The 18,109-nt window shown below is 44.4% G+C and overlaps 1 protein-coding gene across 1 annotated transcript; it reads left to right on the top strand.

Annotated features, from left to right (window-relative positions):
- Positions 1 to 12,128: 12,128 nt before the first annotated feature.
- LOC129549000 (serum amyloid A-3 protein-like) lies at positions 12,129 to 16,313 on the top strand. The gene is made up of 4 exons (XM_088832191.1): positions 12,129 to 12,194; positions 12,758 to 12,851; positions 15,501 to 15,639; positions 16,030 to 16,313. The coding sequence occupies exons 2-4, from the start codon at positions 12,761 to 12,763 to the stop codon at positions 16,193 to 16,195; spliced, it is 396 nt and encodes a 131-aa protein (XP_088688317.1). The 5' UTR covers positions 12,129 to 12,194; positions 12,758 to 12,760; the 3' UTR covers positions 16,196 to 16,313.
- The last annotated feature ends 1,796 nt before the right edge of the window (positions 16,314 to 18,109 follow it).

The following is an 18,109-nucleotide window of genomic DNA, read 5'->3' on the forward strand; positions in this document are numbered from 1 at the left end:
GTGTGAGCTGCCCCTGGCCACCCTCCAGCATCATCTCATGCCACACCCTCCCAGGCTCCCTGTCCCTTCATCTGACCAACAAGCCAAGCTTTTATTTGGCACAGGACCTTTGCATATGACATTTTCTCTGCTCAGAACACTCTTCTGCTTGTTCTTTACATGACTGGGTGTTTCTCACCTGTCTCTCCTGAGATCACTCTTTCTTGAGAGAGGCTTCCCTGGTCATCCTGGCTGATCTACTCTTGTTATTCTGTGCTGCTGCTGCTAAGTCGCTTCAGTCGTGTCCGACTCTGTGTGACCCCATAGACAGCAACCCACCAGGCTCCCCCATCCCTGGGATTCTCCAGGCAAGAACACTGGAGTGGGTTGCCATTTCCTTCTCCAATGGATGAAAGTGAAAAGTGGAAGTGAAGTTGCTCAGTCACGTCCAACTCTTAGCGACCCCACGGACTGCAGCCTACCAGGCTCCTCCACCCATGGGATTTTCCAGGCAAGAGTACTGGAGTGGGTTGCCATTGCCTTCTCCAGGTTATTCTGTACTTTTTGCCAATTTCAATATGTGGGTTTCTTGTACTAAATTTTTGGTTTATTCTTCCGAATCTTTTTTGGATTTTGTTTTGGTCCATCTTCCTCCCTTTTATTACAGAATCAGTGAGAGACGTGACCATTTCTTTCCTGTTTATATCTGAATATCCAGTCCTGGCACATGATGGAATTTCAACAAGTGCTTATTGGAAATTAATAAATGAATAATTGAATTCATATATTGTCTATTAGTAAAAAGTTTTCTTTCAAAGAAGGTCAGACTAGCTTTAAGAAACAGGAAGGAGCTAAGGAAGAGGGAGACGCTGAAGATAAAGAAGGAACAGTAGAGTCAGGGGAAGCAGGAGGCAGGGGATCAAGCCCAGAAGGGATGGCGGACCCCCAGGGGAGCAGAAGCCTCTCTGGCTCTGAGGAAGGAACAGAGGTGAAGACACTGGGGTTGGGGAAGCAGCACATGGGAGAGGAGGACATGGAACTTGTGAGAAGCCGTTTGTAGCTGCTCTTATGCAGGTGACTGTCCCTGGGACTCATTACACTCCAGGGTGTCTGCCCATTTTCTTGTCTGTCTTTAGAGCAAGTAGGTAGGAAACCCAAAGCCAGAGGCCTGTCTCTCCTCCTGTGTGTCATCCTCGCATCCTCAGTGCCTGTCACGGTGCCTCACAGATAGAAGTTGCTTTACGAATATCTGGGGAAATGAATGAATGAAGTCTGAGAGGAGGTATTGTTCAGAAGTGGGCAGAACTGTGACGGGGGTTGGGAGTTGTACAAAGTAGAGATGTGGTTTGGATCTGCAAAACGTGGTAATGGCTCACATTGAGGTGACTGCTAAGTCTGTACCAAGAGCTAACTAAGATAGCAGTCAAAGTGATAGGATTTTACTTCATCATAGAAAATATTTCATTTTCCCTATCAATGCTTTTCACACTCATAGAAATAAAAATTAGAAATCCATATGCAAATAAACTATTAGTCACTGTAGCAGCTAAAGAGAAGACTTGGGAGAAAGGAAAGAATATTTCAACTTTCCAAAGCACTTTGTTGACTATCAGAGAGGCAAGTTAGCAGAGAATACTTTGTGAGACTAGAGGAAGGAAAAGGGTCACACTGCATGTCTCTGAGTCTAGGACCTCTAGATTGAAAGATGCATTATTATTTATACATCACCAAGAAAAGAGAGGTTACTATTTAGATTCAGGCATAATGTTCAGAAACGTTTTCTTATCACTTTGTATGTTTATTTTACACTTACTAGTTCTTTTAAACTTTAACATAGATTTTAATCTTATATCACTCTTGTGTGTAAACAAGAAGAAAAGTATACACAAATTAACCCGAGAACAATGACAACCTTTTCATGAGTGCTTCCTGGTTATTAGGGAATGTGAGACATGTACTAATTTCAGAAATGTATAACCAAGAGATGTGCCTCTTAGAAGTGATGTAATATGAGATTTAAATTTAAACTTATGCAAGTTCTCTCTCTCCTCTCTTTATATAAATATATACATATATAGGTAGATAAGAAAGTGAGAACTCATTATATATATATATATATATATATATATACACATACACACACACACACAAACACACAGGGGATCATCCTGACTCAGGGACCAAACTCATGTCTCCTGTATCTCTTGCATTGCAGGCAGATACCTTACCCACTGAGCCATCAGGAAAGCCCTGTATATATAAAGTGTGTGTGTGTGCGTGTGTGTGTGTATGGGTTTCCCAGGTGATGTATTGGTAAAGAATCTGCCTACTAATGCAGAAGACGCCTGAGGTAGGAAATGGCAACCTATTCTAGTATTCTTGCCTGGAGAATTCCATGGACAGAGGAGCCTGGCAGGTTATAGTCCATGGGCTCATAAAAAGTCAGACAAGACTGAGAACACACACACACACACATATATATATATGCACATATGTGTACACATATACAGACATATATAGTATATATAATTATTGAGCTATTATTAATCACCAAGTGCAATGGTGGTGCTCCTGAGGTGAGTCCAGCTTCACACCACCCATCAGCCATGGGGGACCTTCCCAGAGAGGAGCAGGTCATCCACAATGCGTTCTGATGATGGTGCACTTTCCAAGGCCCCTCCCTAGCTGAGGTGTCACCTCACTTGGCCCAGCACTGCCTTTTCTCTAACCTCACTGGTCTTTCCAGCAGATTCCAGTGGACCCCGCAAAATGGCCAGGGGCCTCTTCCTGCAGATATGGCAGATGGGAAAAGACTCACCCCATCTCCTTCCTAGTCACACTCCACCACTGCCTTTTCAACTCTACTGGCATGGGCGCTCCATCTTTAGAAACTTCCAGAATATTCACAGCTCCTACACATGGAAACTCTCTCAAGAACTCACCACACTGCCCTCTGCTTGGATAGGGGCATCAGAATGAGCTGGTAGTGCCAGCAGCGAGCATGCACCCGGCTGAGAGATGAACAGGCATTTTTGTTTTCTTCTTGGCGCACTGAATCATTTTCCAGAAATCGCCTGCCTCCACAAATACTGCACTCCCCGGGAGACTGACAACCCTGCCATCTCCCCGTCCCCTCCTCGGGCATCTCCTACGTGGACCAGAGGTGGGATGATGGAGGGGGGAGGTTTGACTGTGGAGGCCAGCACTGCTGCCTCTTCGTCAGCTTTGGGAGCTTACGAGGTCTGGTGTTGCTTCCTGGATGCTTTCTCTAGGGGATGGGGCACTCGGAGCCACTGTCCTCAGCTGTGGGTGATGGAAAAGCAGCAGCACTCAACAGCCTGTTTGCACACCCAGGTGCCAAGGGAGCTCTTGCACAATTCTATACTTTCCCAGGTTCACTTTTCCAAATCTGTAATTACGGGAAAGAAGAGCCAGGTCCTCTCTGAGAACAGTGTGTTCGGTTTACACACACATTTATTACCTGTGGAGTCCTGTCAAACCACACTGTGTAAAACATGTTTGCAAAATCTCCTGTGAGTGACTCACTCGTATGTTTCCTGAAAGAACTGGGCAAGTGGACAAGAACTCAGGCTGGCCAGGGTGCCTCGTTCCTGAACCATCTGACCTGGGAGGAGCCAGTGCACTGAGACCTTCCTTTACTCTCTGCAGGGTGGACTTAGGACTGTCCAAAATAGTCTCACGTGGAGTCTGCACAAACCTCACTTCACCCTTCCAGTAAAGATGCCTACAGCACCCCTTCACCCTTCCGTTCACTCTTCAACCCCCCTCCATGCTCCCCCAGCACGCGCAGGAGCTGGGCCAGGCCCTGGGGATCTGAGACAGACAAGACCAATGCTCTCACGTGAGGAACATTCCACTGGAGAGTTATGATTAAGCTAATCAGTATTAAAGAGAATTGAATTAAAATATATCGTACATTTATTGATGTGTCATAACACGCGATGTGAGCTCTATGACCTGAAGCTAAGAAGCCCAAGACTCGATCCTCACAGACTAGATCTGAATTTCAGCTTTGCCACTGTGACAGGTAAGGGTAGTAACATGCAAACATTATCATGGTAAGTTGTGAAGTGAAAAAGCAGAACATAAAATGATAATTATTATACCACCCTGTTTCGTTTATGTGTTCATATGTCTGTATCCACTTAGATAGTAGACTGGAAACATAAAGTTTCTACAGAGGTTCTTCCTGCCCCTTCCCCTCTCGTCCAGGCTCAGGAAATTATTAGTGCTTTTATTTTTATCTTTATACTTATTTTATATTGTTCAAGTTTCCTCACTGAAGATGTTCATTCAGTGAGATTCATCAAGCCTGGCTGTGTCGAGGCTTTTCCTAGGCACTGAGTATGGTGGTGAAGAAAACAAACAACTTACTTCCCATCCTCACTGGGATGAGATAAGGAAAAACAGCAAATGTCCATTTACACTGTAGTTTACAGATATATACTTCTCTGTCTACACACACTCCCCCCAAATCACTAAATGTGCAAACACACACATACACATAAATAATGCACATGAATTAATAAAGATTATGATAAGATATAAATTGATAACTGTGTCAGAGTCACAAGTAAAAATTCATAATGGAAAATTATAGAGAAAGGACATCAGTAATTTTCATGCTTCATATTCCATCTATTATTAATCCTATTCTTAGCTTTTCTATTCCACATGATTTTTTTTTTCTCTCAGGACTGAATCCCTTTCAGGGTTAAACACTGTGATTCCAGCAGTTGGCCTGGTAAACTATATGACCTACTAATCTCTGGAGAAAGAATTCTCCCCAAGGTAAGAAACAGAAAATATTCCATCTCTCCTGCAGCTGCAAGGATAGCAAATAGAACAAAACCTGTATCGACAAAAGTTATTTCTAACAAAGGGGTTTTTTAATGGCAACAACAAAAGACACATCAGAGACAGTCACTATGTCCTATGACAGCAACCCTCTAATATTTTATTTATAATTTAGATATTAATTTATGTCTTTGAAGCAAAATTCTCTTCTGATGGAAGCTGTTAGACTGGAAAAGCGGATAGCTGGTTCATGCCAAGGCAAGAGCACAGAGCTATAGAAATCCTCACTATGCTGCAGGGGCTGTGAGCTGGGCTGCCCTCCTGGACAGCAGAGTGACAATTCACTGCGACGCTGAGGGTGTGCACACCAGCTCTGTCCCTCCTCTGATACACATGGCGTGATGCAGGTATCATTTTTATTGATCTGACACTTAAAACGTGACTGCTTGTTGGTTTATTTTTCTGGTTACTAATGATTTGTGCATCTCTTTGTGAGCTTATTTCTTATTGCATGTTGTCTGTAAACTGGTTTTCTTTCTAACACTTCACCTATTTTACTATTGGGGCTGCCATCTTTTCCTTACTGACTCATAAAATTTCCTTGTATTTTTGAAATATTAATCCTTTCAGTTCAGTTCAGTTCATTTCAGTCGCTCAGTCGTGTCTGACTCTCAGCGACCCCATGAATCACAGCACGCCAGACCTCCCTGTCCATCACCAACTCCCGGAGTTCACTCAAACTCAGGTCCACAGAGTCGGTGATGCCATCCAGCCATCTCATTCTCTGTCGTCCCCTTCTCCTCCCGCCCCCAACCTTTCCCAGCATCAGAGTCTTTTCCAGTGAGTCAACTCGTCGCATGAGGTGGCCAAAGTATTGGAGTTTCAGCTTCAGCATCAGTCCTTCCAAAGAACACCCAGGATTGATCTCCCTTAGAATGGACTGGTTGGATTTCCTTGCAGTACAAGGGACTCTTAAGAGTCTTCTCCAGCACCACAGTTCAAAAGCATCAATTCTTCGGCGATCAGCTTTCTTCACAGTCCAACTCCCACATCCATACATGACCACGGGAAAAACCATAGCCTTGACTAGATGGACCTTTGTTGGCAAAGTAATGTCTCTGCTTTTTAGCTAATCCCTTACCATATTTTAAATATCATCTTTTCCCATTCTCTATCTACAACTATATTCTTATGATTGATGTAATCAAATTCACCACTTCCTGATTTGGGGTTTGTGCCTTTGAAATTTAAGAATTTCTATACCATCTCTAGATCACAAATATATTCTTTGATATTATTTATAATAACTTTATAGTTCATCTTCACATTTACATATTTAATATTTCTAGAGTTGACTTATGTATGTATATTAGGTAAGGGTCTAATTTTCTAGGCAAGAATACTGGAGTGGTTTGCCATTCCCTTCTCCAGGGACTCTTTCCAACCCAGGGATCGAACCTGGGTCTCCTGCATTGCAGGCAGATTCTTTGCCATCTGAGCCATCAGGAAAGCCCTATTAGGTAAGGGCCCAGCTTTATTTTTCTCTTTTCAAAACTATTAAGCCATCCTATCTTCAATGATTTGTGATGTCTTCTTGATCATATACTGATGTCCTATACATGTGGCCCTAGCTCTGCACTCTATTCTGTCCCCTTGGTAGATATGTCTTTAGTTGAGCAAATTCTATTCTTATTACTGTATTTTGCTGTTTATCTTAAAGCCTGGTATGGTAAATCCCTCTTGCTAATGCTCTCCTTTTTTGAGACTGACTTTTCTATGCATGGACTTTTATTTCTATATATGAATTTTGAAGTAATCATCTTCTGTTCCAGAAAAATTCAGCTGAAATTTTCAGTATTAAATGTGTGAATTAAGTTGGGGTCAAATTGATATCCTTAATATTAAGTCATCCTATCAGTAAGCTAGAAACTTCTCTCCATGTTTGAATCATCTTTTAAGGTGTTTGTTAGAGGTCTGACACCTTCTCCATTGCAGTTCTGTGAATTACTGGTAAAGTAGGTGCTAGGAATTTTATAGTTTTGCTGTTCTATGAATAGTTTATTATTTTTAGTCATGTTTTCTATTTGGGTATTTCTACTATGGAAAAATCTGTTGGTTTTTGGATCAAGTGTGGGCCATCTTATTAAATTTCCCAATTAATTGTAGTAATCTGTTGATTTTGTGGCTTGGGGGTTTATGATTATACTAATGAAAATTTTTTTTACATTTTTTAAAAATTTATTTATTTTTTTAATTGAAAGATAATTGCTTTACAGAATTTTGTTGCTTTCTGTCAAACCTCAACATGAATCAGCCATAGGTATACACATACAGTTTCATCTCTGCCTTTCCAATCCTTCTATCTCTTCTTTCTTTCTATTTACTATGGCACTGGTCAGGCTCCCAGAACTACGTTAGACAATCGTGGTGACAGTGGGCATTCTTTGCTCATTCCTGATCCTTCAAGTGATGGACTAACAGTTTTTCCATTATAAAATCTGTTAATATTATGAAATTAATTTTATTTTGATTTTATTTCATCTTAATTTTATAAAATTAAGAAAGTTCCCTTTGAAATGTAATTTTCTAAAGCATTTTCTTCTCTTAAAAAATTCCTCTCTTTGTTGATTTATAATGTTATGTTAGTTTCTGCTATAGAGCAAAGTGTATCAATTAGATATATATCCACTATTTTTTATATTCTTTCCCCGTATAGGTCATTGCAGAGAATTAAGAAGAGTTCCCTCTGCTTTATGGTAGGTCCGTATTTATCTATTTTATATATAGCATTATGTGTTTGTCAATCCCAGTCTCCCAATTTATTCCTCCTCACCCCCTGCTTTATCCCCTGGTAACAGATGGTCCCTACATCTGTGACTCTATCTTAAAGGATTTTTTAAAAGAAATGTAACTTCAGCTTTATCAAACTCTCCTTTTTTGATCAATCAAGATAATATTATTTTTCTCCTTTAGCTAATAATGGGATGAATTACATTAATTGTAGTCATAATGTTGACCAATTCTTGCATTCCAAGAGGAAACCTCACTAAGTCATGAGGGAGTTTTAATGCTCATATTTGGTTTGGTAACACTATGCTCTGTTTGAATTGTTTGCACCTTTAGAGGTGAAATGGGACTATTGTTTTCTTGTATTGCCCATCTCCTACTTTAGAATCAAGTTACTCTACTTCTTTAAAATGAGCTGAGCATCTCTACTCTTGATTAGTTTTCTACACCATCCTGTGTAACCTACTATTAACTGTCCCCTTAGATTTTAGCAGATTCTCCTGGAAAACCACTGGCCTTAGTAGGGTATAATAGGGAGAAGAGATCCATGACAGCCACTTTTGCTTATTTAATACTTAACTAACTTCTTAAAGACATATATGTTTTTTGCACCAAAAAAAAAAAAAAGGCTGTTCCTTCCTCTAAATTAGCAAATGATGTGCCACCATGAGTTGATGAAATGGAGATCTGAGGTTCCATATTAACTTTGAACCAGGAAGGGGAATTCAGATTAATCTCACTCACTTGGGTCGGTGTGGAGAGTCTACCTCTGTGAACTGGTTCTAACCAGCTCAGAATAATGCTGCTAAAGAGTTTTTATGCTGAGAGATACTAGAGTCATCGCAAAGGGTTTCATGTTGTGCTGCGCTGTAGCTGTTGTTGGTGTTGACTGTTGTGGCTTCTGCCAGAAGTCACTGGGTGGACACGCATGAACTGTGGGTGTTGTCTTACCTGTGAGTTGCCAGCAGTTTGCTAGGAGGAGAAACATGGTGGATCTGGTCTCTTAGATGGTTATTTCCAGGTTTCAAGTGACTGGCGTCAAAGTCGGTCTTTCCTTATGACACCAGCAGTCAGTGGAGGCTGTTTTCCTACACTCTTGGACCAGGGGCAGAGTGAGGAGCCCCCAGAGCAGAGATGACCCCTTCCTAGCAGGTCACCTTAGAATCAGGGTCTGCTGCCCTCAACCAGATAAACAGAGATCCTCAGGAAGCTCAGAGCAGCTGTGCAGTATGTTTCCTTCTTCTGATGTGTCGATTCCAACACTCACGTGTCTTTTCTTTTTTTTTTGAGAAAAAAAAAGTGCCACCAAATAATCAACAATGTACACAGGATTAATAATTCCTTCAGTGCTATTTTCTTTTAATCTCCCTGGTGAACTGAAGGATGAAGAGGAGGGAAGCCAGCCTTTCTGATCTTAAAGCTGTGTTTCTTTTCCTTTTGGTAAACTGTGAACTTCACAGGCCTGTCTCTCTCTCTTTCTCTCTGGGTGCTAGGTAGTAGAATTCCAGGGTTTGCCTTTAGAGAAACTACACACCCTCCCAACTGCTGGTGAAAGCAGTGCTGTCAGTGTGAGGAGAGACTGTCCCCTCTTCTCCTGCAGCTGCAACAAATACAGGAGGGTTCTATGTCTCAAAAACTTTGGGACCTAGGTCCCAAGTGTCAGGGTATCCTGTGGGGTTTTGTTTTTTGTTGCAAAGCTTTGGTGTTCTTCTCTTCCACTTAATTATAACAGAAAATGAAGGTCTCGTAAACCTCTCAGTAGTCTTATCACACACGGCTATTAGGGGAGGGGTACCTTCTAATTTATTATATAAACTAGGTCTGTTTCAAAAATAAAACAATTTGCTAACTGTCACTCACTGTTAACTATTAATCTGGGACAAGAGGCACCAACAGAGACCATCTCTGCAAACCAGGACACAGCTTCTTATGGAGACTCCTGGGACCTTTAAGGCCTGAAGACCCTGAAATCACCATAACAGGACGGTTTTCTTTTGCAGGAGAAACAAGTAAAACGAGCTGACCACTACTGTCGTCCATTGTTTCTAAGCATGGCCCTGCAAGGATCTGGGTGTTCCATCCAGAAGCCTGAGTGACATAAGTTAACAAGGAAGAGAACTTGCAATGCTTGACTTGGTGTTTAGAAATTGTACTTGCTTTGTCTCTAATGATTCTATCAAATACGAAATGACTTGAATAATGCAATAAAGTGGAAAGTAGAATTCCACTATCAAATGTCTCCAAACAGAGTCAAAGAGTTGCAAAAGAATGTGATCACTGGCCCATGATTGCTGCCCTGAGGAAGGTAAAAGGGATGTGGACATCACAGCTACCCTCTGTGGAGTAGCCCCAGGGCAAGTTCAGGGCCAATGACTATAGATGGTTGATAACATCCCCTCTCCCCACCATGTCTGCCCCTGGGACCAAGTCAGCTAAGCCAGCTCAGGGACCTAGACTACCCCGAGCTCAGGGAACCCCAACTTTCCCAAGGAGTGTAAGTTCTGTTGAGACTATTTAAATATTGCTTAGCTTTGCCTTGAAGCAAAGCTAAGCTTTTTGTCCCCCAAAAGAAAAGCCAAACAGAGCAATCCTTTAGACAGTTATCTGCCCTACATGTTCATCTCATTACACCTACAGGAAATAAAATATGTCCCAGACCCAAAAGAGGCATTATCCTATTTCTGAGAGGCTCTAATCTAAGACAGGACTTCTCGGGTGGCTCAGTGGTAAAGAATCCGCCTGCAATTCAGGAGACGTGGGTTCGATCCCTGGGTCAGGTAGATCTCCTGGAGAAGGAAATGTCCACACACTCCAGTACTCTTCCCTGGAAAATTGCATAGACAGAGGAGCCTGAGGGGCTACAGCCCATGGAGTCACTAAAGAGTCGGACATGAACGGGTGACTAAATAACAACAACAAATCTAAGACCGTGGTTCCCAGACCACAGTGGCATCCTCAGCTGGTGTGCTTCCTCCTGGGCCAGTGCTCTTCTTTCTAACACCCTGCTCCTATTTCCCTGAGTCTTGTAACAAATTGGAAACGCTTCGCCCTCCTTCTTCTCGGGATTACTACTTGAGCACAAGTCCCACATCCTCCCAGACTCTAATTTACCATCTCCCCTCGTCTCAGTTCGCAAGTCTCCATGATTTGCTTGCATCTGCCTGGGAGATCGCTTCCCTGTGTCTCCAACACATGGCTCACATTCTTCTCTCCTGTGAACACTCCAGGCAGGAATCCTGAGGTGGGGCTCCTGGGTTGGGCCTTACTTGCCCTCCTGCCATCCTCAGACTTCCAACCCAGGGTCCCACCATCAGGAGGAGCAGTTCGTGTCCTCTGGGTCCCCACTGTCTCTGACATATTACACACGTGTCATCCCGTCTCCTCTGGGAAATCCAGTGACCTCTGATGTTTCCCTTTAGGATGAAGAGGCAGAGACGGGGCACAGAGTTCATCAGAGACGCCATCCCCAAGAGAGCACCTGCATGAAATTTTCTCCCAAGATTATCTTACTGAACCAACAGACTAAAGCTCAGTCCTGCTTTTCTGATTGATACAGCTATTCTCTGACATCATACGCTCCAGCATTCTTGTGATAAATCAGCTTTCTCTGTATTCTTCCTGAACCTTCTATGCTGATAATTTAACAGACATCTGGACTTTTCCTGTTCATTTTTATAGTGTCATTTCTATACGATATCATAGTGAATTTCCTCACTGTAATTCAACCTTCCTGGGATTGTAATTACCTCTCAATATGACCTACTGTTATGGCCATCAACAGCATCTGATCATGAATACACTTGAAGCTGGAAGACTCCCTTTTCCAGTGCTGAATCCACCCTCTGTGTGTACTGGAAGTTTGATTTTCCTGAGTTTTATCTCCTTCCTTTCCTGCTGCTGTACCCTGAGGTCCCAGCTTCATCCTGAGCTATCCCTTATAAGGGACCCGTTCTGCTGTTCCATTTGCCCTGTTTCTCACATTCTTTACTCAACTCTCTTTTTCTAACGTTGGTCTTTGGAATTCCCAGGTGCCTCAGGTGGTAAAGAAGCCACTTGCCATGCAAGAGACCCAGATTCGGTCCCTGGGTCAGGAAGCTCCACTGGAGAAGGCAATGGAGTATTCTTGCCTGGTATTCTTGCCTGCCACTCCAGTATTCTTGCCTGGAGAATTCCATGGAGAGAGTAGCCTGGTGGGTTACAGTCCATGGGGACCCAAAGAGTCGGACAAAACTGATCGACTAGGCACACACACACTTCACAGCAGAAGTCAATACACTACGGTGGGGTATGAAAAACACATTTGTCTCCTGGAGTGAGACAAGAAACAGGCAGGAAAAAGCTCAATATGCTACATTCTGAAAGTTGCCACATTGCACAATCTCGGAAAATTAGATGTGAATGAAGAATAACACTGCTGTTTTGAATGCTGTGTTCTGGTCAGCAGGGATTTCCCAAACCTTCTTTCCTTCTTTCTTTTTTTTTGCTTCCACCCCATTTCTCATTTGCTCCACTGGCCAAGTGTCAGTATATAAAGCACTGGCCCCGTCGCCCAGGCAGGCAGCACAGGCAGCTCAGCTTCACCAGGAGCTTCAGCAGGAGGGCACGGCCAAGGTGAGGAGGTAGAACTTTCCAACGCTTTTCCTCTTTGGAGACTTTCTCTTCACCAGCATTCTTGTGCTGCAGCCCAGCTCTCTGCTTCCTTCCTGAATCTACTATTCATTCTGACCATTAGAATCCACCAGATGTGAGCACTTCAGAGGGTAGGGCTCTCCTCATCTGCTTCTTCTGTGAAGGCAGTGATGGGTGAGCACGCGGGCCACAGACACCTGTGCCTTGTTCACCTCGTCTCATATCACAGAGAGGCAGCATGAACACACCGCTCATGGCTTTGGGAAACTTGCAGTGCAGCTGGGTTTCTGGCTGATAGAGGATGACTGGACTGGAAAGTAGTTTATGCTAAAACCACATTGCAATCCTTCATGCAGGAAATCACTAGGATTCCCAGGATTCAATGGAAATGAGAGCTGGATCCTCTGTGTTACAACCTATCGTCTATCTGTCGATCAAGATAAAATTCAGAGGGATTTATGTTTGCAATGTAAAAGTGTATCTACATTACAACCTAGCCCCAAGACCTGTCATTCTTGGTTGAGTCCGCTCATCTCTCTGTTGCAGGATGAACCTTTCCACGGGCATCATTTTCTGCTTCCTGATCCTGGGCGTCAGCAGCCAGAGATGGTGGACATTCCTCAAGGAAGCTGGTCAAGGTAAGGACCAAAGGATGGGCCAGGGGAGGCTGTGTCTGCTTCCCCAGGATTCACCTGAGCAGAGGTCACATCCCCAAAGGGCAAAGGCCACAGGTGGGCAGAGATCAAGCTTGGTTTGCATGGTAGTACTTCCCAAGGCTGTCCTGGCCAGCTTTGCACTCTTTTGGGGGATCCCCAAGCCCGAGGTCACATAAAATTTGGGCCCCAACTTTGAGCAGGAGTGAGGAAGATATCTGGGGGGAGGGGTTGCTGCTGCTAAGTCACTTCAGTCGTGTCCGACTCTGTGTGACCCCATAGACGGAAGCCCACCAGGCTCCCCCATCCCTGGGATTCTCCAGGCAAGAACACTGGAGTGGGTTGCATGTTCCCAAAATACCAGTAAGGCTCTGCTGCCGCCTCGTGGGCAACTAGAGATGGCTCATTTCCAAGTCTCCTGTAGCCATGAAGTGGGTGCAACAACTGCATCCTTACAACTAAAATACCTGATTTTTTAGTAGTTGGTCAGGACTGTCTAAGAGCTTTATGTATAGAAATCAACTCGTTTTCTTCCTCAGGGTTTAATCCTAGAGTCCTGCAATGTAGGGACCATTACCCTTTATCAGAAACCTGCTGCTCCAAGAGATTAAGATAGGTTCCAACATCCTCCAGCAGAGCAGGATGGAACTCAGCATCCTGAGGCCTTGCTGTTAACTTCGGCCCTTCTGCTGCCTCCAAGACAAGAGTACACGTGGAGGGTGAGGGGTCTGTGAACATGCGTCCTGATCTTTATCTGAGCAGAGAGTGGGGGTTGCTGCCTTTGGAAGGAAACCCGATAAGAGTTCCCCTCCCCACAGTAAATGGCAGCATGAGTTTCCGCGATGACGGTTCTGCTGATGCTGAGACCTGGAGAGAATCCCATAGCAGGAGACACAGACCTCACTAGCCAGAGCAAACTGGCCATCATTTACTTCCCAGAACTATTTGGTGTTATTATTTTTCTGTATAATTACTGAATAATTGTTTTACGAGTTTGCTCTTAATTCCATCTAAATTCACACAGCCCAGATAAAAGTATCTTTTCATCTCTTAGGTCAGTGTTGTTCAAGGGGCACTCTAGGATGACTTGCATGAGCATCACCCGTGGTCTGGGTGCTCTGTGGAATGCAGGTGGCTGGATCCACACACGGTCCCTTCCCTGAACCACAGTCCCTGGGGCCCCCTGCAAATCTGTCCATTTAAGCTCCCCACTTGATTCTGTGCACAGTCGATATTGAGAACCACTAGCTGGCTTTGCACCCAAGGGACAATGTCGTGCATTTGGAAGTGCTTATCAAGCAACTCTAGACTCCAGGGGACGATTTAAATCTGTAACTCAGGGTGAACAGCTAGAGTAAGAATATCATAGCCCTCAACAAAACTATTTTTCTGAACAGTGGAAATAGATAATACCTAAAATAAAGATCGGAAAAGGCGATAGCAACCCACTCCAGTACTCTTGCCTGGAAAATCCCATGGACAGAGGAGCCTGGTAGGCTGAAGTCCATGGGGTCGCGAACAGTTGGACACGACTGAGCAACTTCACTTTCACTTTTCACTTTCATGCACTGGAGAAGGAAATGGCAACCCACTCCAGTGCTCTTGCCTGGAGAATCCCAGGGGTGGGGGAGCCTTGTGGGCTGCCGTCTATGGGGTTGCACAGAGTCAGACACGACTGAAGCAACTTAGCACCAGCAGCAGCTGCAAAATAAAGATAAGTTATCTCATAAAGATATTACATAAACTATGATTATAATCCACATTATATATTCCTCTTTTCCCTAATGAGCTAATCTTTTAAACCTTTGCCATTTTATTCTATCTAGGTTGGGTTTTCTGTCCATGCCTCCCTGATCTTCATCCTACTTTATTTATTTTTTTTTTTTTTGCCCTACTCTTCTAAGGACCAGAGAGGTGATAGTATACTGAGCATCGACAATGTTCTATAAACTCAATCTGTATTTCCTCAGTTCTTCTGCATAACCACCCTGAGGGAGGCATTACTCCTCCATTTTACTGGAGAGGACACTGAACTTTAGAGCTGGTGGGTCAGTTGCCCTTTTTCTGCATCTGACTACCCTGTTTCTTCAAAGCCCTCTTAGTGAGCTCACCTTTATCACCTGCTGATTTAATTCTAATAGTTGCCCATGTGCAAACATGCCCTGAGTATTCAGATGTACTCAGGCCCGAGTTAGTCCCCAGGGCTGGATTTCTCCCCTTGACCAGGCTGGGAGTATCCTGTATCCACAGCCTTTCTCAGTATTGTCCTTCTTCACAAGCTCTGGTCAGAGCCTTTCCTGCTTATTTCCAGGTGGAGGTTCATTGTATAATCAAACATCCCTTAAAGAAAGAGCATTAATCTCTTTTTCACACACATCACACACCTCCAGAAACAAAGTTCCAACAGACTTAGAATGAACTCAAACAGAATAAAACTCTCACCAAGTGTGATACTCACAACTTCAGATCAGGGAACTAAGTGAGAAGCAAAGAAGTATTCATTTCAAGTCAATATAATAATCTCCAAGGGCTTAGTCAAAGGCTGAAACCTAGAATCAGTGGGAGGAAATTATTTATTTCTCTCTTTCACCAAAACATTAGCACATTCATCTCATCATTTTCTTTTCCTCCCAGGGGCTAAAGACATGCAGAGAGCCTACTCTGACATGAAAGAAGCCAACTACAAAGGTGCAGACAAATACTTCCACGCCCGTGGAAACTATGACGCTGCCCGAAGGGGACCAGGGGGTGCCTGGGCTGCTGAAGTGATCAGGTACCACGGTCCCTGGGGATGCAAGGATGGGTGAGCAGATCTTGGCTGCCTTGGACAACCTGGAGGGGCCAAGCCCTGCAGAACTTTCCTGGAGGCTGTGAGCCCTCCTCCTCTTACCCACCCTCCTGCTCTGTGCCCAGTGTGAGGTCTGAGTGGCTGAAGAGCAGAGCAAGCTTGGTGGGACAGGAGACTCTCCACCCTCCCGCTATGGGTGCTGTTCCCCCAGCACAGGGCTGAGGTGGGCTGAGCCCAGGGAGCCTCAGGGTTGTAGCCCCTCTTTCCTTGGCTCCTCTCAGAGTCATTGATCCGTTGGAAAGAGGAGAGATGCGGAGGGTGGGGCTGTGGCTCCTGGTCCTGGATTGACCCCCTCCCCGCCCTCCTCCTTTCCAGTAACGCCAGAGAGACGATTCAGGGAATCACAGACCCTCTGTTTAAGGGTATGACCAGGGACCAGGTACGGGAGGACTCGAAGGCCGACCAGTTTGCCAACGAATGGGGCCGGAGTGGCAAAGACCCCAACCACTTCAGACCTGCTGGCCTGCCTGACAAGTACTGAGCTGCCTCTCTCTCCGCTCAGGAGACGGGACTGTGAGTCCCCAAGGGCAGGGACACTGACCTAGAGAGTTCTCTGTCCACAGAAAGCAGCAGATCTAATAAATGCTTCAGAGATGGAACACTGCGACTGTGTGTCATTCTTTGCTGTAAGGACAGCCTGTTAGTTCCAAGGGGTGATGGCCAGATACCCACGTGAAGGCTGAGCCTGTGCCTGTGTGTTTGGTTCGGGACACAACCTCATCATCATTCAGGACAGACCCCCTCTCCAGCCTTCCCTAATCAGACCCGCTCCCTCTCCAGGCCCCTCTAGTTACACTGGGGCCGTTTCCAGGCCCTTCCCGGTCCAGGCCTTCTCACTCCCTGCAGTTGTGTCCTGTCCCCTTCGCTGTCCCCAGGTGAGTCCCCTAGCTTGTCCTTGGTGCTCTCTGTGGGGGGCACAGACACGGTCACAGGAGGACTGGACGATGGAATCCTGCTCCAGCAATTGCCACCTTAATCTTCTAGTCATCCAATTATGAACCAATTTCCATCTGTGCATCCAGAACCGCCTCCAGTGCTGCTCCCTTCCCTCTGTTTTCCTTGTCTTATACAAGTTCCCAGGAACAAACATGTCAAGAAGTGGAGGAATAGTGACAACATCAAAATTCAGAGCCAGGCGGTTTTGTTTGCGTTGGATCTGATTCACGTCCTTGAGAGGAAGTCGTTTTCCCCTGCTGGTCCTTTCTCAACCCAGGGAAGCCAGCAGCAGTTACTTCTTATTGAGGAAAACTGTCTCTTACCGAAGGGAGTTGGCTCTCTTGTTGCTGTTGTTTAGTCGCTAAGTCATGTTGACTCTTTGTGACCCCGTGGACTGTAGCCCATCAGGCTCCTCTGTCCATGGGATTCTCTAGGCAAGAATACTGGAGTGGGTTGCCATGGGTCTGTTAGAGCACAGGAATTATGAGTGATTCTGTAAGTTATATATTCCTAGAAAACCAAGAAACTTCTCTCTCAGATAAAAACTTTGGTTTTGGGGTTCAGTTTGTTTTAAGATTTGATGTTTAGGAATTTTTCAGATTCCAAGAAGTAAAATTAGCTAAAATCTTAAAGAATGGTGAATAGACTTCTGTATCCAACTTTCATGTCAAGTAATAATACACTTATTTTTCCTTTTTACAAAAATTTGGAAAGCTTGTTTATCCAACCTTGCCAATCATCCTTTCTCTAATGTTTCTTTTCTTTCCACTCATTTTGCAAAATTTTAAACCTTCAGCACCTGGGATAGAAATCTAACAGTGAACAATTTCATAACAAAATTCTGCTTACAACCCAGGGTCCATTCAGACTCTACCATCGAAACCCTAAACTCAACAGTTATTTGAGCCTATTCTCAGCAGCTGATGGGCAGCCACATTCTCCTTAATCCCAGTTAACTTTCCCCTGCTTTATATTGTCAGAGACTCACTTTTCTAAGATACAGCCATCAGTTCAGTTCAGTCGCTCAGTCGTGTCCGACTCTTTGCAACCCCATGAATCACAGCACGCCAGGCCTCCCTGTCCATCACCAACAGCTGGAGTTCACCCAAACTCATGTCCATCGAGTAGGTGATGCCATCCAGCTATCTCATTCTCTGGCATCCCCTTCTCCTCCTGCCCCCAATCCCTCCCAGCATCAGACTCTTCTCCAGTGAGTCAACTCGTCATATGAGGTGGCCAAAGTATTGCAGTTTCAGCTTTAGCACCAGTCCTTCCAATGAACACCCAGGATTGATCTCCTTTAGAATGGACTGGTTGGATCTCCTTGCAGTACAAGGACTCTCAAGAGCCTTCTTCAACACCACAGTTCAAAAGCATCAATTCTTCGGCAATCAGCTTTCTTCACAGCCCAACTCTCACATCCATACATGACCACAGGAAAAACCATAGCCTTGACTAG

The sequence above is a fragment of the Moschus berezovskii genome, chromosome 25 (genome assembly GCF_049115385.1).
Source record: "Moschus berezovskii isolate FMDL1 chromosome 25, NW_MosBer_1.0, whole genome shotgun sequence".
In the NCBI taxonomy this organism is placed as follows: domain Eukaryota; kingdom Metazoa; phylum Chordata; class Mammalia; order Artiodactyla; family Moschidae; genus Moschus; species Moschus berezovskii.